Source organism: Poecile atricapillus, chromosome 18 (assembly GCF_030490865.1).
Source record: "Poecile atricapillus isolate bPoeAtr1 chromosome 18, bPoeAtr1.hap1, whole genome shotgun sequence".
NCBI classification, from domain to species: domain Eukaryota; kingdom Metazoa; phylum Chordata; class Aves; order Passeriformes; family Paridae; genus Poecile; species Poecile atricapillus.
In genome coordinates, this window is record NC_081266.1 from 9,872,548 (window position 1) to 9,888,975 (window position 16,428).

General features: G+C 41.8%; 1 protein-coding gene across 1 annotated transcript in view; it reads right to left on the reverse strand.

The window, feature by feature from the left end:
- Positions 1-11,610: 11,610 nt before the first annotated feature.
- The window catches only part of LOC131586095 (1-phosphatidylinositol 4,5-bisphosphate phosphodiesterase zeta-1-like), a 48,495-nt gene continuing 43,677 nt past the window's right edge, over positions 11,611-16,428 (reverse strand). Inside the window, exon 13 of the mRNA XM_058852835.1 lies at positions 11,611-14,806. Coding sequence (XP_058708818.1) covers positions 14,721-14,806 — 86 coding nt within the window. The 3' untranslated portion in view covers positions 11,611-14,720. The remainder of the gene's footprint in view (positions 14,807-16,428) is intronic.

Consider the following 16,428-nt stretch of genomic DNA (forward strand, 5'->3'; position numbering starts at 1 on the left):
CTTAGCCTCCCATACCAAGATGGCTGTCCTGCCAACTACACAATCAACACGAAATGGCTGCTCGACCAGCCACACGATCCACAACAAAATGGCTGCCCTGCCAGCCACACAATCCCTGCTCACCACAGCCAGGGGATGATCTGGAGACTCTCGGCTGAGCCTCACCCCAGAACTACATCCCTCTGGTGCAGCGAGATCACTTTAATATACCAAGCCTCAAACTAAATGGATAATGTGCCTCTACCCAAACTGAAGTTTAATGACGGGAAACACAAATCTGAATCGCAATCAATTCTCGTAAAAAAAGTATCTCTTAAAAAAGGAAATTCAACTAACAACAAAGGAACTTATAAATGACCAGAACTCAAAGAACCTTATACAAGAACCCTATAATGACAGGCTCTAAAACCATTCCCTCCTAATCCTAATGAGTAGAAGGCCCTTCCCACAACTGGTGGCCCTTATTCCCTCTCTAGGGTCTCCGTCTTGTGAGGTTTCCCCCTATGAACCCCAAAAACTCCGGGCGAGGTTCCTAGTTCGGGGTCCTATCTCCCCAGGTTGTCCCTCAACCCCCCGAGGAGCACAAACCCCAGAGTGAGTACCTCCTTTCTCCCCTGTCCAGAGAAAAGTTACCTCCCCACCTCCAGGTCCTAATTCCCCAGATGGTCTAACTCACAAAAAAACCTTCCCACCTGGTCTTAACCACCAAGGGGGACCCTCCCACAGTTGGTGGCCTCTCCCTCCTAGGTCTCTGCACTGTGGTGCATGGACTCTGGCACCTTCCCGGCCTTAAGGGCTTCAGAGTCCTCTCCCAAACTTCTGAAGCTCGGGACATTCAGTTAGATTTCGGGGGAATCCCTCTCTCAGGTGTTGTCCCAGGCACTTTGGGGTCCCTAGGGGTCACCCGTCTCCTTCCTCTGGGTCCCTGGGGTTTGCCCGTCTCCCTCCTAGCCTAAGGGGGTCCCTCCCCCTTCACCCCAACACCTTACCGGTCAGGGTTGCTCCCTGGAGAGGGGGGGTCCTTCTCACCGGGTTGTCACTCCTGCTGGTCTTCGGGTTCTATCCAGCAACCCTTCCATGGTCTCGACGTAGTCCAGGGGTATATATAAAACGAAAATGCGCACCACCCAAATCTGTGCTACTCCGGGACCACCTCTGGGCGTGGATATCCCGGGTTTCGGCACCAAAAATTGTCAAAAACAAGGGTCTGGACTCTTCTGGATGTTAAAAGAAGTAGCCAAACCATTATTCGATGGCAAAAATACCAACAGGAGTAGGAAGACAGGCTAGCCTGACTCCCTGCAACTCACAACCCGAGGAGCAAGGAGACCTCCCCCAACACAGCTGTGCACAAGGTTAGATACCGCTTGAGCCCCAGGGGATGGTACAACTCAGGGTCCAATGAGGGATCAGGGGAGGAGGAGTGAGGGGAGGCGGTTACACTACTGGGAACCAATAGGGACATGTCATGGGCGGGACGGCAACTAGGGAACCAATCGCGAACCGAACCAGGGGTGAGGAGCATGGAAGGTTCTGGAAGAAAGGGTTGGGTTTACAATGATGGATAGGGGGATTAGGGCAGGCCGGGGTGACGGGCAGGGAAGGTTGGGGATTAAGGGGAGGGGTTTACATAATTGACAACTGGGGTCAAAACCAATACAGTTAATAGGGGAGAACAAGAACATACCAACAGACTAACAATTACAATCGTAACACTATAAATACTTATAACACTCCTGCCCGCTGCTAAAGTTCTCTAAGGGTCTGGGCAGAGCTGAAGGACCGCCACGCAGTTCGGTTTCACTGTTTTTAGGCTGGCACTGTTTCAGTGCCTTAAAAATCACTCCCCAGGTTGCTGCCAAGCTGCATGCACTGGTATCTCCCGCAGCCAGCCTAGTCCACAGGTGGTCTCCCACTGACCACCAAATCTCAAGGTTAAACACATCATTCACAGTCATAGCAAACTCCTGCGCTTTCACCCAGTGGAACAAAGCGCATTTATCTTCTTCAGGAATACAGAGTCCCATGCTCAGCAAGGCATCTTGCCATGCAAGGCTGACAAGTTGCTCGTCAGCTAAATCACAAGTTCTCCATTATGAAATTTTTTTATCTTGGCGGCTCCGCGAATGCAATTATGCAAACGCTAATGGCTCAGACCCGGGTTTTTGAGCTCTGCTTCACCAAGATGAGCCGTTCCAAGCCCGCTCTCTGGTAGGCTCCACTATCCCGTTGGTTAAAATACCAGTTCCCTCTAGGAGAACCCGGGAGAATTCCACTTACCCCTCTAGGGGGAAGGGCTGGCTTTGTCCTCGCTCGCTGCTTACCCTCAGGGGATTAGCAGATGTCGTCACGTCGGTTGCTTTCTGACCTCGGGGGTTGGCTGCACATCACGTCGGGTTACCAGACCTCGGAGGGTCGGTTCATCATCATGCGGGGTAACCAGATTTCGTTCTAATTGGGAATGGCAGAAAGAATGACACGGACTCTCAAGGGAGTCAGAACAGGAGAGAATCTCTAGTTTATTGCTACAGCCATGTTATATAGACTAGTTTGTGGAAAGTACAGAAAAGAAACTCTTATTGGTTAGTAAAGTACTACATTACCATCATTGGTCAGTGGGGTTCACCACCCACCCTGACCCTCTCCTGCAAGGAAAACAAGAGAACAGACAAACAGCACCTGCAGGCTGTTTTCTGTCTTTGAGGATTGTTTGAAATTCTCCCATGAAATTCCCAGGCTAGCTCTCAGGCAGGTCTGGCAGGCCATGGGCCTACAGCCTGCTCTGAAGCTAGCCTCCATAAAGTTCCACCTGAATATGAGGAAGAATTTCTTTCCTGTGTGGGTGACCACACTCTGGAACAGATTGCCCAGAGAGGGTGTGGAGAATCCCTCACTGGAGATGTTCCAGAACCATCTGGATGCAATGCTGTGCCATATGCTCTGGGATGACCCTGCTGGAGCAGGGAAGTGGGGCCAGATGACCGCTGTGGGCCCTTCCAGCCTGACCCCATCTGGGATTCTGTGGTTTTGGTCAGGTATTCCTCATGTTAACCTAAATTTATAAATAAGCCAGGGCAGTCTGAGTTAGAAGTGATCACTAAATTTGATACTGTAATATGACAGAAGTCATAATCTTTAGTAAGAAAAATATTTCTGATGTTTCCTCCATTTTTCCTTTATTCTCCATTCTCCTTTATTTCAGTGCTCAACTCAGAAACCCTAGGAGAGGATTCGTTTGCCCAAAACTTGGGGGTTTTTTGCCTGCTATGTCTGTTGTCTTAATAAAACAGTTTACTTCAAATTCCACCTACTTATGATTTTAAAAGAGATTTTTTGCCACGTTAATCCAAGCCCTGTTTTTGCACTATTACAGTCAAACTGCCACTATCACTCCTTGTTCCTGCTAGGAAGTGTCTAGCAAAGGACAACTCTTTCCATTGCAAGTCTTGCCTCAAGAAATCCTATGGTTAAGCAGGCTCTTCACAAGAAGAGAAATTCAGCTCTTGTGCCAATCAAAAGAGAAACCGACATAAACTCATCATATGAGCTTTTTTGATTGTTTGGTGGCATAACAGTGCCTCTGCAGATGGAAAACTGGGACAATAGTGGGATTTGGAGCAGCCTGTTTGCCTTTCCTCAGCAAGGGAGGAGGAAGGAGGGAAATGTCACCTTTAAAGTGGGGGAGAAAAAAACCAATAATCAGAACTACAATGTCTACTTGGAATTCAGGTGGCTGCACATCAAGTTACCTCTAACAGTCTGACTGCTGATTGCTACTATTCATGAAAAGGGGCTTTATTTTAGTTCTGAAATAATCCAGAGCAACAGCTCCCCCGTCGAGTTTTCCCGTCTGAATCTCTAAAATGTTCTCTTTTTTAATTTTCTCTCTTGACCCTCTCCTCCCACTCACCTCTTTGAACACAGATTTAAATACATTCAAAGAGATAGTGAGGAAGTAGTTTTCAGTCCATCTCATACAGCCAAAACACTGCTGCAAAGTGCCTCCCTTAAATTTTGGGAGGAATCAGCTGACAGAGGAAGGTTAGTTGGCTGAAGGCAAGGTAACATGAGAAAGAGCAGTTCAAAAGCATAGTGACAGTTTTACCTGACTCCTTTTCAGTTAATCACATCCACTTCTGGACACCCATGTCCTGTTAAACTACATTACCTTTGGAGCCTGTCACCTCAGCCTGGTTCCTTCCTTTGTCTGAAACAACTAAAATCAGTTGACCTTCAAGTTACAGTGATGTTTACCTATTCATTGAGAAGTGGAGATCTACATTGCACTTAGGATCCTGGTTCCTTGGACTGGGACTTAGGGCTGCATTTCATTCTCCCTCCTGATTTTTAAGAGATGCTCTGTTTACTGTTACTTGTAATCCTCAATGAAGTTTTAGTACAGTCCTAAATCAACAGAGGTGGGTTTTCAAGTGGACAGTGTAAATTATAAATCCTGCATTAACAATGTGGCCACATTGGAAAATACCCTTTAGTTCCATTGCCCTTTAATGGCTCTCTTACATTGGCTATTGAATCCCATCTATCTAAATCCCATGGGAATTTTAAATCAGATGTGCTTTGGGGAACTTAGCAATAGCAATATTAATCACTCCCATAGTGCTGACAATATGTAATGGTTTGAGTGGGGCATCCTTTGATGCTGTATGATGTTAATGGTAGCAAGAATCAGCTTTGCAGTAGACCACATCATTTGCCTTGAAGGATCATTTCAGATAACAAAAACCAGAGGTTTGTTGTGCAAGAACTGGTTGTTCACACACACAAGCACTGTTTTCCTTCCCAACAGAGAAATTATTTATTGCTAGGAGACAGCAGTTTCTTCTATCCCAGGGATATGTTGTTGATAATGCTGTAGAAAGCCCCACATTTCCAGACACATACTGTGAATAATCAAAATCTGAGAAATTTCTTCATCCTGAGCCAGGTGTAAAACTACAACAGGAGATAGAAATGCAAGTGCCTGTATAATCCTTTGGGTTCATTGGCTCCAAATGTTTTAAGTTCTCTTCTTTTTGCCTGTATTCTCATTTGCATCATGTCACTGCATTGCTTGGGTGCTGACAGGCAAACTTCCTGTCTAAAATGCTGATTATATGATCAAAATTATTGATATTTTGATACACTCCATTTTGTGCTTTCTGACTGTATACTGTGTAACCAACACAAGGGTTTGTATTTAATTATAAGCCAAGCATTAAGTGACACGTGCCTGCTCCGTAGTTTTTAATTTTTATGTTTCTTGTGTGTTCTTTTGAAGCCTCAAGTAATAGAATGTGTTTCCTGAGTAATTGTAATCTGCTTTAGGAATGACTTTACAGCTCCTCAGAAGTTATCAGAAAATTCTCCACCCACCAGCACTGGCTGGTGTTGATGACTGAGCCTGGTTAATAGATTGTCTCTGATCTCGAGTTGCTGCCGTATAAGATGGAATATCTGGAATATCATTCAGTAACCTGAACTGGAAAATTAGAGATTGCAGCTGTGTGATGGGCGAGATCAGAATCCTGTTCTGCCCATATTGCTGCAGGAAATGCTCCTGGCTCTTCTATAGCAATATGTTTTACAAAACACCCTTAGAAACCATCGGTCTCCCCAATATCAGCACAGATACTTGGGGGTTAAAATCAGTAGGAGCTTGCCATCTAAAATCCAGTTCCTATGCCTTGCTCTGGAAAGTGGAAAGGCCAGACTTTGTATCAGATTAAGATGAGTTAGAGTAGATTGAGGCTTAAGGATTTTTTCCATCAGAATGAAAATATTAAAGACAGATAATTTTACCTTGTCTCTGTGTTATTTAATTTTTATTTTCCTGATTCCATTTTAAGCTGAATTCTACTAATGCTTGTTATTCCACTGGCGCTCCAGTTTAGCCCAGAGAATACTGAAAATGCAACATGTTTTTATGTCTGCTAAAAACACAGATTTCATTTGGTACTTTTTATTTGTTTTCTTTGCTAGAACATGGACACTCATATTTATGACCTTCTTGTTTTCCAGCACCTCCCAGATGGCTCTGCCCCAAGTGCACACGCTGAATTTTATCTTCTGCCAGATCCTTATGAGGTCAGTCGAAGGAAAACAAGAACAGCTCCAAGAGGCTCTGACCCTACTTACAATGAACTTGTGAGTACCATTCACTTTCTTCCACCCCTTCTTGTTTCATGGAATCATGGAATGGGTCAGGCTGGAAGGGCCCACAGTGGTCATCTGGTGCCACCTCCCAGCTCCAGCAGGGCCATCCCAGAGCACGTGGCACAGGATTGTGTCCAGATGGTTCTGGGATATCACCGGTGAGGGATTCTCCACAGCCTCTCTGGGCAATCTGCTCCAGTGCTCAATCACTGCACAAGGAAGTTCTTCCTCCCATTCAGGTGGAGCTTCCTGGGTATCTGTTCCTCCTGTTGCCTCTTGTCCCATTTCTGGGCCTCATGGAGCAGATCCTGGTACATTCCCTGACCTCTTCCTGCAGATGCTGACAGACATGGATGAGGTCCCCTCTCAGCTGTCTCTTTTCCAGGGTGAGCCCAGCTCACTCAGTTTTCTCATGAGAGGGATGCCCCAGTCTCCTCACCATCTCCATAGCCCTTCACTGGACTCACTCCAGTGGTTCCCTGCTTTTCTTCATCTGCTGAGCTTGGAACTGAACACAGCACTCCAGATGTGCCTCACTAGGGCTGAGTAAAAAGGCAGGGTCACCTCCCTCAACCTCCTGTCAATACTTTTCTTGATGCACCCCAGGGTCCCTTTTTGGCCATGAGGGCACACTGCAGGCTCATATTGTCCACCAGAACCCCCAGGTCCTTCTCTGCAGAGCTCCTTCCCAGCAGGTCACCTACAACCCACACAGGTGCAATTTGTTCTATTTGCTTTGCCCTCTCTTGAAACAAAACAACAATACAACATTTTTAGAGCCGTTGCAATGAGGGTGACCAAGAAGAAGGAATGTACCATAAGGAGAACCACAAATGGTGATGACTGTCTGCTTTGCATCTTTCTCAGAAGTGAAACAGCGTCTTTTATGTCTCTCTGTTCAGGAAAACAGTTGGATTTTTCACAGTGCCCTGTCTTACCCCATAACCACAGTTACACGTTAGCCAAATGAGATCAAGCATCATTGCACCATAACCCAGCAGTTCTGAATGAAGATATGCACAATAGCATGAAAAGTATTTATTGAATGGATGCTGTTATTCAAATTAACATTTGAAAATTGGCTGTCACTGTCCTAAATGATAACACAAGAATGAATAGCCAGGTTCTTTTCATGTTAAAATGCCATTAGTTCACAGCTATATATGATTCTTTCACACACCACTGAAGTGCTCATGCCTCTGGGGTGAAAGGAAACATTTGTATGGAGAAGCATTTATGGCAGAATGGGAAGTGGTATAAACTGTGTTCATTTGTAAGGGCAGATGAGATTGAAACAGTAGGTGGGATTGGAGATTATAATTATTACATGTAACAAATCTCCTAAAGATCTCAAAGCAATTTACAAATGCTCTTTCAGCAGGCTATAAAGTAGAAGGTGTGGAAAATATTACCACTCCACCCTGTTCCATAGATAAGATATGATGAAGGTTAGGTTAGTCAGCAGAGTCTCAGTGCTTATCTCTTCGTTTCTCGGTCCTGGAGTTGTAATATTTCTCTTTTCCCACATCTGTTAATTACAAAAGTTGCCTGCTTACACTGATGACTTCCAGCGTTCTGTAAGAAGGCTCCCTGAGTAGTATTGCTGCTCACAGCTGAGACAAATTTCCCTCCCTACAGTACTGCAGTGGAATAACAAGAAACTAGGCTTTATTTTTTCTGTTCTTTCCTTCTTTTTTCGCTATCAGAGTGGAATAAATCTAATTAATCTGTCTAAAGAAATTCCTTTACATTTGAAAGATATTTAAAGCAAACAAACATAATATGATTATATCATTACATTCATTGTAAGGTATCCAAAATGGACAACAGATAAGAGCCAGCCAGCAACACTGGAAGACAATTACCTTTCAAATTGCTCTTAGAAACCTTTGAATGCAAGGAAATCCAAAATCCCGTCTGCAGTTAGTCACTAGTCACTGGGAGGAGATTTAATTGTGGTTCACGAGTATTCCGCTGCTGTTAAAAGAAATCCCGTGAAAGCTTTAATGTCCTTAATCAAAACGGAGAGCCTTCTTCCCAGATGCTCAATCTTTTTCACTGGGAAGTGCTAATCACAGTGGGGACATATGGTTCCACTGAACTTGGCCCCTTCCAACCCGATGCCTGTGCTTTAGCAGCTCTGCTCCTCCATATGTGATGTCATTCTGGATGCATTTTTTTGTCCAAGGCTGGTAGACTGAGGCAGAAGCCGCCCCAGGGAAGCAAAACTACTAAAAATATAAGTCAGCTGTCTCTTAAGTTAGTTGCTGTCCAAAACACCGTGTACAGAAATGTAGTAGCCTTTTTTATGAGTTCATAAGTTTTTATTAAAGCCAAATGGCTGGAAGGAAGCTGTATATTAATTTCCTTCTTTGTTCCAGACTGAGAAAAATCTGAAATGTGCTTCTCTTGGGTATTTTTGATTCTAGTTTTGTACTTCTATTGCTTATGACTGCCTACAGCAAATTATCAACCTTGCAAAACTGCTTTTTATGTTTGATTTTTACTCGGGTGTGAGAGTGAAGATGTGAAAGTCCAGGAGGGCTGACAATAAAATGAGTTACAGCAAATGTTGTGGAGCTGCTTTTAGCAAACAAATCCTTCTTTTCTCTTGTGCCTGTGTTTGGATTTTGGAATTTGTGGCACTCATAGCAGTTAATGTTATATTGCATTAAGAAATGGTGGTAGAGAAGAGGAGAAGGAACACAGAAAAGTGGAATGCAGTGTAAAGAGAAAAGGAAGGCAGAGCAGCCCCAGCCAGTCTGATGAAAGGGGAGGAGGGGAACTGCACCAGGAGCCACGGCTGCTCCCTCCAGCACCATGCATCAAAACTGCCTTGGATTAATTACCAAATCTAGGAACTGTGCCATGGCTACCTATGGAGAAGCAACTGTCCCTCATTTGTGATTAAAATGTCATTAGACTCCTGTAGGTCAACAGTGTTTCTCTTTTTGCAGCCAGCAATAGTTGAATTCCAGCCCTAACTGTCCCACTGATTTGCTGCATGGCCACATATAACTCACCTCCATCGGATCTGTCTGTGTAAAAGGCAGGCAAATATTCTCACAGCACAATCATTTCAGGATTTAACTGTTCCCAAATTCTGGAACGTGTCATTTGTTTTATCCACACCCTTATTCAGCTTTCTCCAGACCTTTCTTCTGTCCCTACATCCTGATAATAATCCTTACTCCAGCTGAATTTGCAATACCATTTTAGAAACAGTTTACTGGGAGAATTTGAAAACCACCTACCCTGCACTGCAAAAGTCTGTCATTGCTCAAAGATGAAAGCCTATTTTTGGCCAAAGATTGAAAGTTGCTCATTACCCCAGTTCAGTTGCTTAACATTTACAGCTGATATGTGTAGGTTTTGGTGATTTAAAGCAACAGCTGGTACCTTTAATACATTGGCAAAGAAACAAGGCAGCTTTCTTTGATAGCATTAGCATCACCTCAGCATCAGATCACAGACTTATTCTAAATTATATTCTGCTTACTGTGCCTGTCCTTGCTTTTCAGATTTTCTTCATCATCTCACTTTTATTTTGGTGAGGAAAAGAGAAGCTGTGGAATCTGTAATTCATGGACAGTCTGGCAAATTAGGCACAGTAAACATGAAAACCAAAAAGCACCAGGTGCAAATTTCATGACAGCCATCCCAATCTATTATTTCCAAAGGCTTCTAAATGGAAAAGGCAATTTTAACCCCCTGGTAAGACCTTTCTTGGTGTCCTGTTGGTGCTTTCTGTGAGGGTCACCTGGTGTCCTGTCCATTCCATGAATGCAATTGCAAGTGGAAATACAGAGAGGGTTTATCAGTCCAGCCCACAGAGGTCCAAGCCAGAGGGGCTCAGTCTGCCTCTCCTTTTCCTCAGCAGTGCCATAGGTAACAGCCTGCATTCAGATTCCATGGAAAATCCAAGCAGGCAAATGACTTTAAGGCAGTTTCAGTTTTCCATTCTCCTGAAGTGAGAGAATGTCGCCACGTTTGCTTTTTAAATGGCATAGAGAGATTAAAATTTAAAGCATTTTTCCACTGCAAGTGAAATAGCAAAAACATTTCCAGCCATACAAATTTTAGATTAAATGAGCTTCTCTTAAGCAAACTTACCTTTCAGGCCCGCTCTGAGAGCATTTTCCTTCATATTTTTATCAGCCCACATGCAGTTTGCTCAACAGTTTTTGATTAATGCAGGGACTGAAGCATGGGAATTTGTTCTAAGTGCAATTTATTCTTGTTAGGCTATTGCTCCAGATTATTTGGGGTTTTTTTAAAATTCAGAAACTACACCATTATAATTTCATACTTTATCCCTGTGTGTTCTCACAATATTAAGGTAATTTAAAAGCTATTTTAAATCTATAGACATTAATAATTGTTTAAGACATGCTAAACTACCATTTAAACATCTCATTTATTTGGAGAAGTATCAACAGCACATCTGGAGTATCAGATATATCTAAATTTAGTAACTTCCATTTGCTCAACTGGGTCCAATCTTTCCCAGTTTTCACAGGGAAAATTATGAATACTGATTTTTTTTTTTCTCAAGCATTGTTCAAGACAGGTTTCAAATTTATTTTAAAATGGTAATCAGATTTCACGAGCTTAAGCTCGTGATTCTAAGGTAGAATCTCTTTATATAAACTAGATAAGGTCAAATGTATTTCTGAGGTAAATTCACTAAGTTAAGTGAATTTGGCTCATGGTTAATAGCTTACTATTCTGGATGGAAGTTTAAAGCAATTATCACAAAGTTGGATTAATCATCATCCTATTTGAAGTGCTTTGCCTGTCAAATAGATTAACAAACTTGTATTTTTTTTTTCTATTTCACTAGATATTATTGCAGATTGTATATGACAGAGTCCCAGAGCTCCAAGGCCGTGTACTGAAGCTTGTTGTGAAAAGCAAAGGAACATTTGTGGGAGCTGTTAACATTCAGCTGAGCAGTGTCCAGTTCAATGAAGAAAAGTGGTACTCCCTGGGAAACAGTGTAATTTAAATGCTCTCCGAGATGATTCAATTATTTGCCCACTCACTAATGTTTCTTTATCCCATTTCCCACGGTACATTTTGTCTCAGTTGCCCTTGAGAATAGGCAGTCATCTGCTGAGCACATATCCTAACATTTCATAATGCTGTTGTCTTAAATGTGCTACCATGTTCCTGCCACAGATTCCTGACAGCGTGAGTTTAAGGAATCACGTGCTAAGGACTTGTAGCAATATGCAGAAGTTCTTATGACAGCAATGAAGGGCTTGGTTTTGTTAATATTAAATAGTACAGTAAAAATACTAAATTCTCAGTGTGTGGGGCCTCATTCTTTGCCCATTAATTCCACTGATGGTGTTGAAACAATGCTGGTAATGATGTAATTTATCATCATTGCATGTGATGAGTTCACCAGAGGACCATGGGATGGTTCCCTGACAATACATTTCCCTGCAGATGTCCAGCAAATTTCACATTAAATCTTATCCAATCAATACTTTGGGTTTTTTAAAGAATGTTAGAAGTTTTGATACAATGTCACATTTAATCCAGGACATTAATTTGTCAACAATATGTATCATTGTTTTTTTATTCTGACATCCAAGAGGCAGATATAACTGGTCATTTGTGTGAAGAGAGAAGGGGGGAGAAGCTGATGTTCATGAATAAAGAGATTATATTGAGTGTGAGCTTTCAGGGGGGATTTATTTAAGCTCATGATGCCACAGATATTTGTTCAGCAGTCTTCCCACATTGCACTCCTATGCTGCATAAGGGGTTCAAGTCAATACATGCATTGAATAGATTTAGAGTATTTATATATTAAATAATGAACATGAGTGGTTCCTTTAAGTTCACAGATGCTAATTATGGGCCCTGTTTTTCTCTAATTTGAGGAAGCACTTAAACACCTCTTTAAGCATTTGGCATATGAGCAGCCACAATGAGCTGTCCATTACTGCCAGACTCTTGCACACACCCACTGACCATGTAAATAAACCTTTCCAGGGCCAGGGGCACAGTTTTAAGGCACAGGAGATGTGTTGATTTGTGGTCTGATCTGCTGTAAATTTTAAGTTCCCTTATACTGGGCAGATCTGACATTTGTCCTACCAGGTGGAAAAGTGGTCAACAGAGGGGTAATAATCCCAGAAGTGAAGATAATTGCCTTCTTCTCCCAAAGGACACCCACAGCAGTCGTCAGAATAGAAAGTTGTATAAAGCTCCTGAAGTGGGACTTGGAGTGTTAGGAAATAAAATAAGCTGGAGTTTTTCTCAGCATCAAACAAATGGACTTGATCAGGTTTTATCTAAAAATACTTTCCCTAGTCAAACTGATGTACTAAGCTCCTCCTCAGTAAGGGGAGGTCAGGGGAACTCTGTTTGGATATTAATATTATTCATCTATTCAGAGCTGTGAGAAACTGTAAAATATTCGCCACATGCAAAGGATATTGGCTGGCACACAGAATATCATCACTACAAAGATCAGGACACCAAACATTTTTGTACTATAGGGTCTCATGGGAGACAAATCAAGTGCCTTGTCATTCAAGCACAGAAAACACACTGAGACCAGCTTACAAAGTTATGGAATCACCTGACCTTACATTCCAATATTGATTTTAGATTCCTCTTAGTCTACTGTCTCAGTTTCCTTATTAAAACTATAATGCAATTTTCTAACAGTGTTATTTCCTGTGACATTTTCTAACACTTGTTTACCACATGCCCTGATTTTCCATCTTAGAGCAACATTTAATGAAACAGCATTAGAATAACAATAAAGAAAAAGAGCATTACAATCTATCATCAGAACTGTCTGTAAACTTAAGCAATATTATTTGATATTAAAGAAACTTGTTGATAAAACATCCTTTTCTAAAAAAAAAATCATATTTGAGTGACAAATCTGCCATTAGTTGTGTAACTGTAGTCCTGTGGAAGGTCAACAATGCTTCAGTTCTGAAAGGAAGATGGGAAAATTGTGTCTTATGGGTAAGATCTACACTGATGTTAAGCAAGTAGTTGTCCTCCTAGATTTCACACACATAATCAACCCTTGATTTTTCTAAAACTCTCCAGTTCTCCTCGGAATACTGTGTTTCCAACTTTCTGAGTTCCCGGTAAGATGTATCCTGAGCTCCCTGCTCCTATGAGGAATATGGTTCTTTACAAACTCTCCATGAATTTTTTTATCTTGCTTTAGCAGCAGAACATTCAAGACTAAGCTAAGGAAAGGTACCAATACTAGCATATGATTTTTTTATGATTTTAATTTTTTTCTGAAAACTATTTTTTCAGGTAAGAAAATGACAGTGGGCACTAAAGAGGAATAATTCAGTCAGAGCCCACTTTTTCCAAATTTAAAGGGAACATTGTATGTATAATTTTTCCTGTCCCCTTGAAAAGCTACAATGGTAAGAGATGTTGTTCAATACAAATAAAAATGCCAATTTCACATGCTTATATCCTAAAAAATTAGCATGATCTCTTATATGTATTGGATTATTATTCTCACTCAATAATTAATCATAAATTTGAAATTAGCTTCAACTGACATTAACTCAATTTTTAAAATATTCAAAAGCATTCAGTGTTTATTAATTGTTTCTAAACATTCATAGAATAATTGAATCACAGAATGGCTTGGGTTGGAAGGGATTTTAAAGATCATCTCATTCCAACCCCATGCCATGGCCAGAGACACTTTGTAGGTTGCTCAGAGCCCCATCCTACTGGTTTTGAACTCTTCCAGGGATGAGGAGTCCACAACTTCTCTGGAAACCTGTGCCAGTGCCTCACCACCCTCACAGTAAATAATTTCTTCCTTATACCCAGTTAAACTTACAGTTTAATTTACAGTTAAATGTAAATTACAGTTTAATCTTTCAGTTTAAAGCCATCCACCCTTTTCCAATCGCTACATACCCTTCTACTGGAAGGTTCTATAAGGTTTCCCTGGAGCCTTTTCTTCTCTAGGCTGAACAGCTCCAACTCTCTCAACCTTTCCTCACAGCAGAGGTGCTCCACACCTCTGATCATTTTCATGACCCTCCTCTAGACTCTCTCCAAAAGATCAACCTCTTTCTTGTGTTGGAGGCCCCAAAGCTAAATGCAACTTCCCAAGTGGGATCTCCTGAGAGCAGACTAGGAGGGTAAAATCACCTCCCTCAACGCTGATTTTGATAGCAGATGTGGGCTATGTTTCCACTTTTTCCATCAGTGGGAACTTCCCCAACCTGCCCTGACTTCCCAAGTGAGGGATCGCGGCTCAGGCCAGTTTCCTCAGGACCTGTGGATGTTTCTCATCACGTCCCATGGACCTGTGCACCTCAAGGCTCCTTAGGTTTTCTCAGACCCAGTCTTCTCCTACAGAAAAACAGCAGTAGGGCCAAGGACAGCAGCCCTTATTTGGGATACCCCCTCCATAATATTCCCTCTGGCTTCACAAAATCATTGTGAATGTGCCTCTCTGGGAATCAGGCCACTGGGGCTGTTGCGAAGCCAGAGATGTTATTTTATTGGAGCAGGGGGCAATCCTCCAGAATGATTTCTTCTGTGGAGCATCAGTGATAATACCAGATATGAACAAACAGTGATGCAGGTTCCAGCTTGGTGCCTTCTTTGGATATCAACGGAATGTTACGGTAACCTGTAAATATAATGACACCTTTATTAGCGTATAAACCACAAGCACAAATATTATGATGGAGTGTTTTTATGATCACCAATGCAAACAAGGCATAATTTATGATTCTGTAAGTAGCTCTTTAAAATAAAATGAAATTATACTAGAACTGAATATCATTTGTGCTGGTTTTTCTCATTTATATATATATAGTATTTCAATTCTGGTATTTTTGGTGTCAGAGTGAAAAAGCCCAGTGTTTTGCAGGATGTGATATTTTTTCAAATGGAAGACTTTCAGCCCAGTGATATTTAAACATGGGCAAACTTACATTGTAACATCCCAGGTTATGTGCTGCACACATTGTTTTGAGAGCAAATGAAAGAACTTGTGAATCAGCAGTGATAGCACCTACAGAACGGTGCTGCAGCAGCCATGCACTGTGCAGCTGAGGCAGAAAAAAGTGAAGTGTAAGACTTTCTACCATGACTTCTTAAAAAGTTAATTTCATATGAGTAATTCACTTTATCAGAGATAGGTCATGCCATCATGAAGCTACGTGTTCATCTGGTTATTGAAGCATTTGGAAAAGCCATAGTTCTCAATTTCAAACATAATTCACTTACCTGCTTAGAAAACAAAACAACTTTTTCTTAAAAATCCCGGCCTGTACTGCTTTATATGACTAAATGTCCCTTATTTAATAACAAGTGACAATGTCACTTATGGTTAAAAAAAATTCTGTGTTTTTTCTATGTATATATGTAAATAATTCCAGCTATTTAAGTAAGTCTGTTTTGTAGAAGTATCCATGTTCTGAACTGCAGTTTTCAAAATCCCTCTTTAGCTGTGTGTGGATGCCTGTGGAGTCTTTGGGAGCCACATTTACCTGGGTTTGGAATTTCTTGCTTCTTTCATACAGAATCATAGAATTGTTTAGATTGGAAAAGAGCTCTAAGATCATCAAGTCCAGCCTTTGACTGAACACCTCCTTGTGAACCAGGGCATGGCACTGAGTGCCACATCCAATTGTTTCTTGAACACCTTCAGAGATGGTGGTTCCACCTCCTGTCTGAGCAGCTCTTTCTAATAATGGACAACCCTACCAGTGACAAAATTCTCCCTGATGTCCAACTGAACCTTCCCTGGCACAGCTTGAGCCATTTCCCCTTGTTCTGTCACACTACACATAAGTTCCTCTGGTATTTAAGGTTCAGATTCTAGGCAGCAAATATTAAAGCTGGTTGTAGGCAATTTACATTTGAGATCAGTTTTTAAGGCATGCACACAATATGTGGAAGGCTTGGTTGATTTCTTATCCGAAGATACACTTCAAAGACTAAGACTAATTTCTGAAGACTTGTGTTCTAGCCCCTACCTACAGAAGATTCTACAAAGTTTCCTGAGAGAAGTAAAACTTCTTTTTTATTATTGAAATTGCCCCAATTTGCATTAAATAATTAACTACTCTTGGATCCCATGATAATAGAGTTAAAAATTGAGTTCCTGTCCTGTATTAGTATTCACCATGGCAGATTCATTGGCACAGGGACTGTAAGAGAGGACTCCCCCCTCCTATTTGCCTTTAACCACCCAGGTAGAGAATTTTTCTCAATTTCAGCCCCTCTGAGTATAGCTACATAATC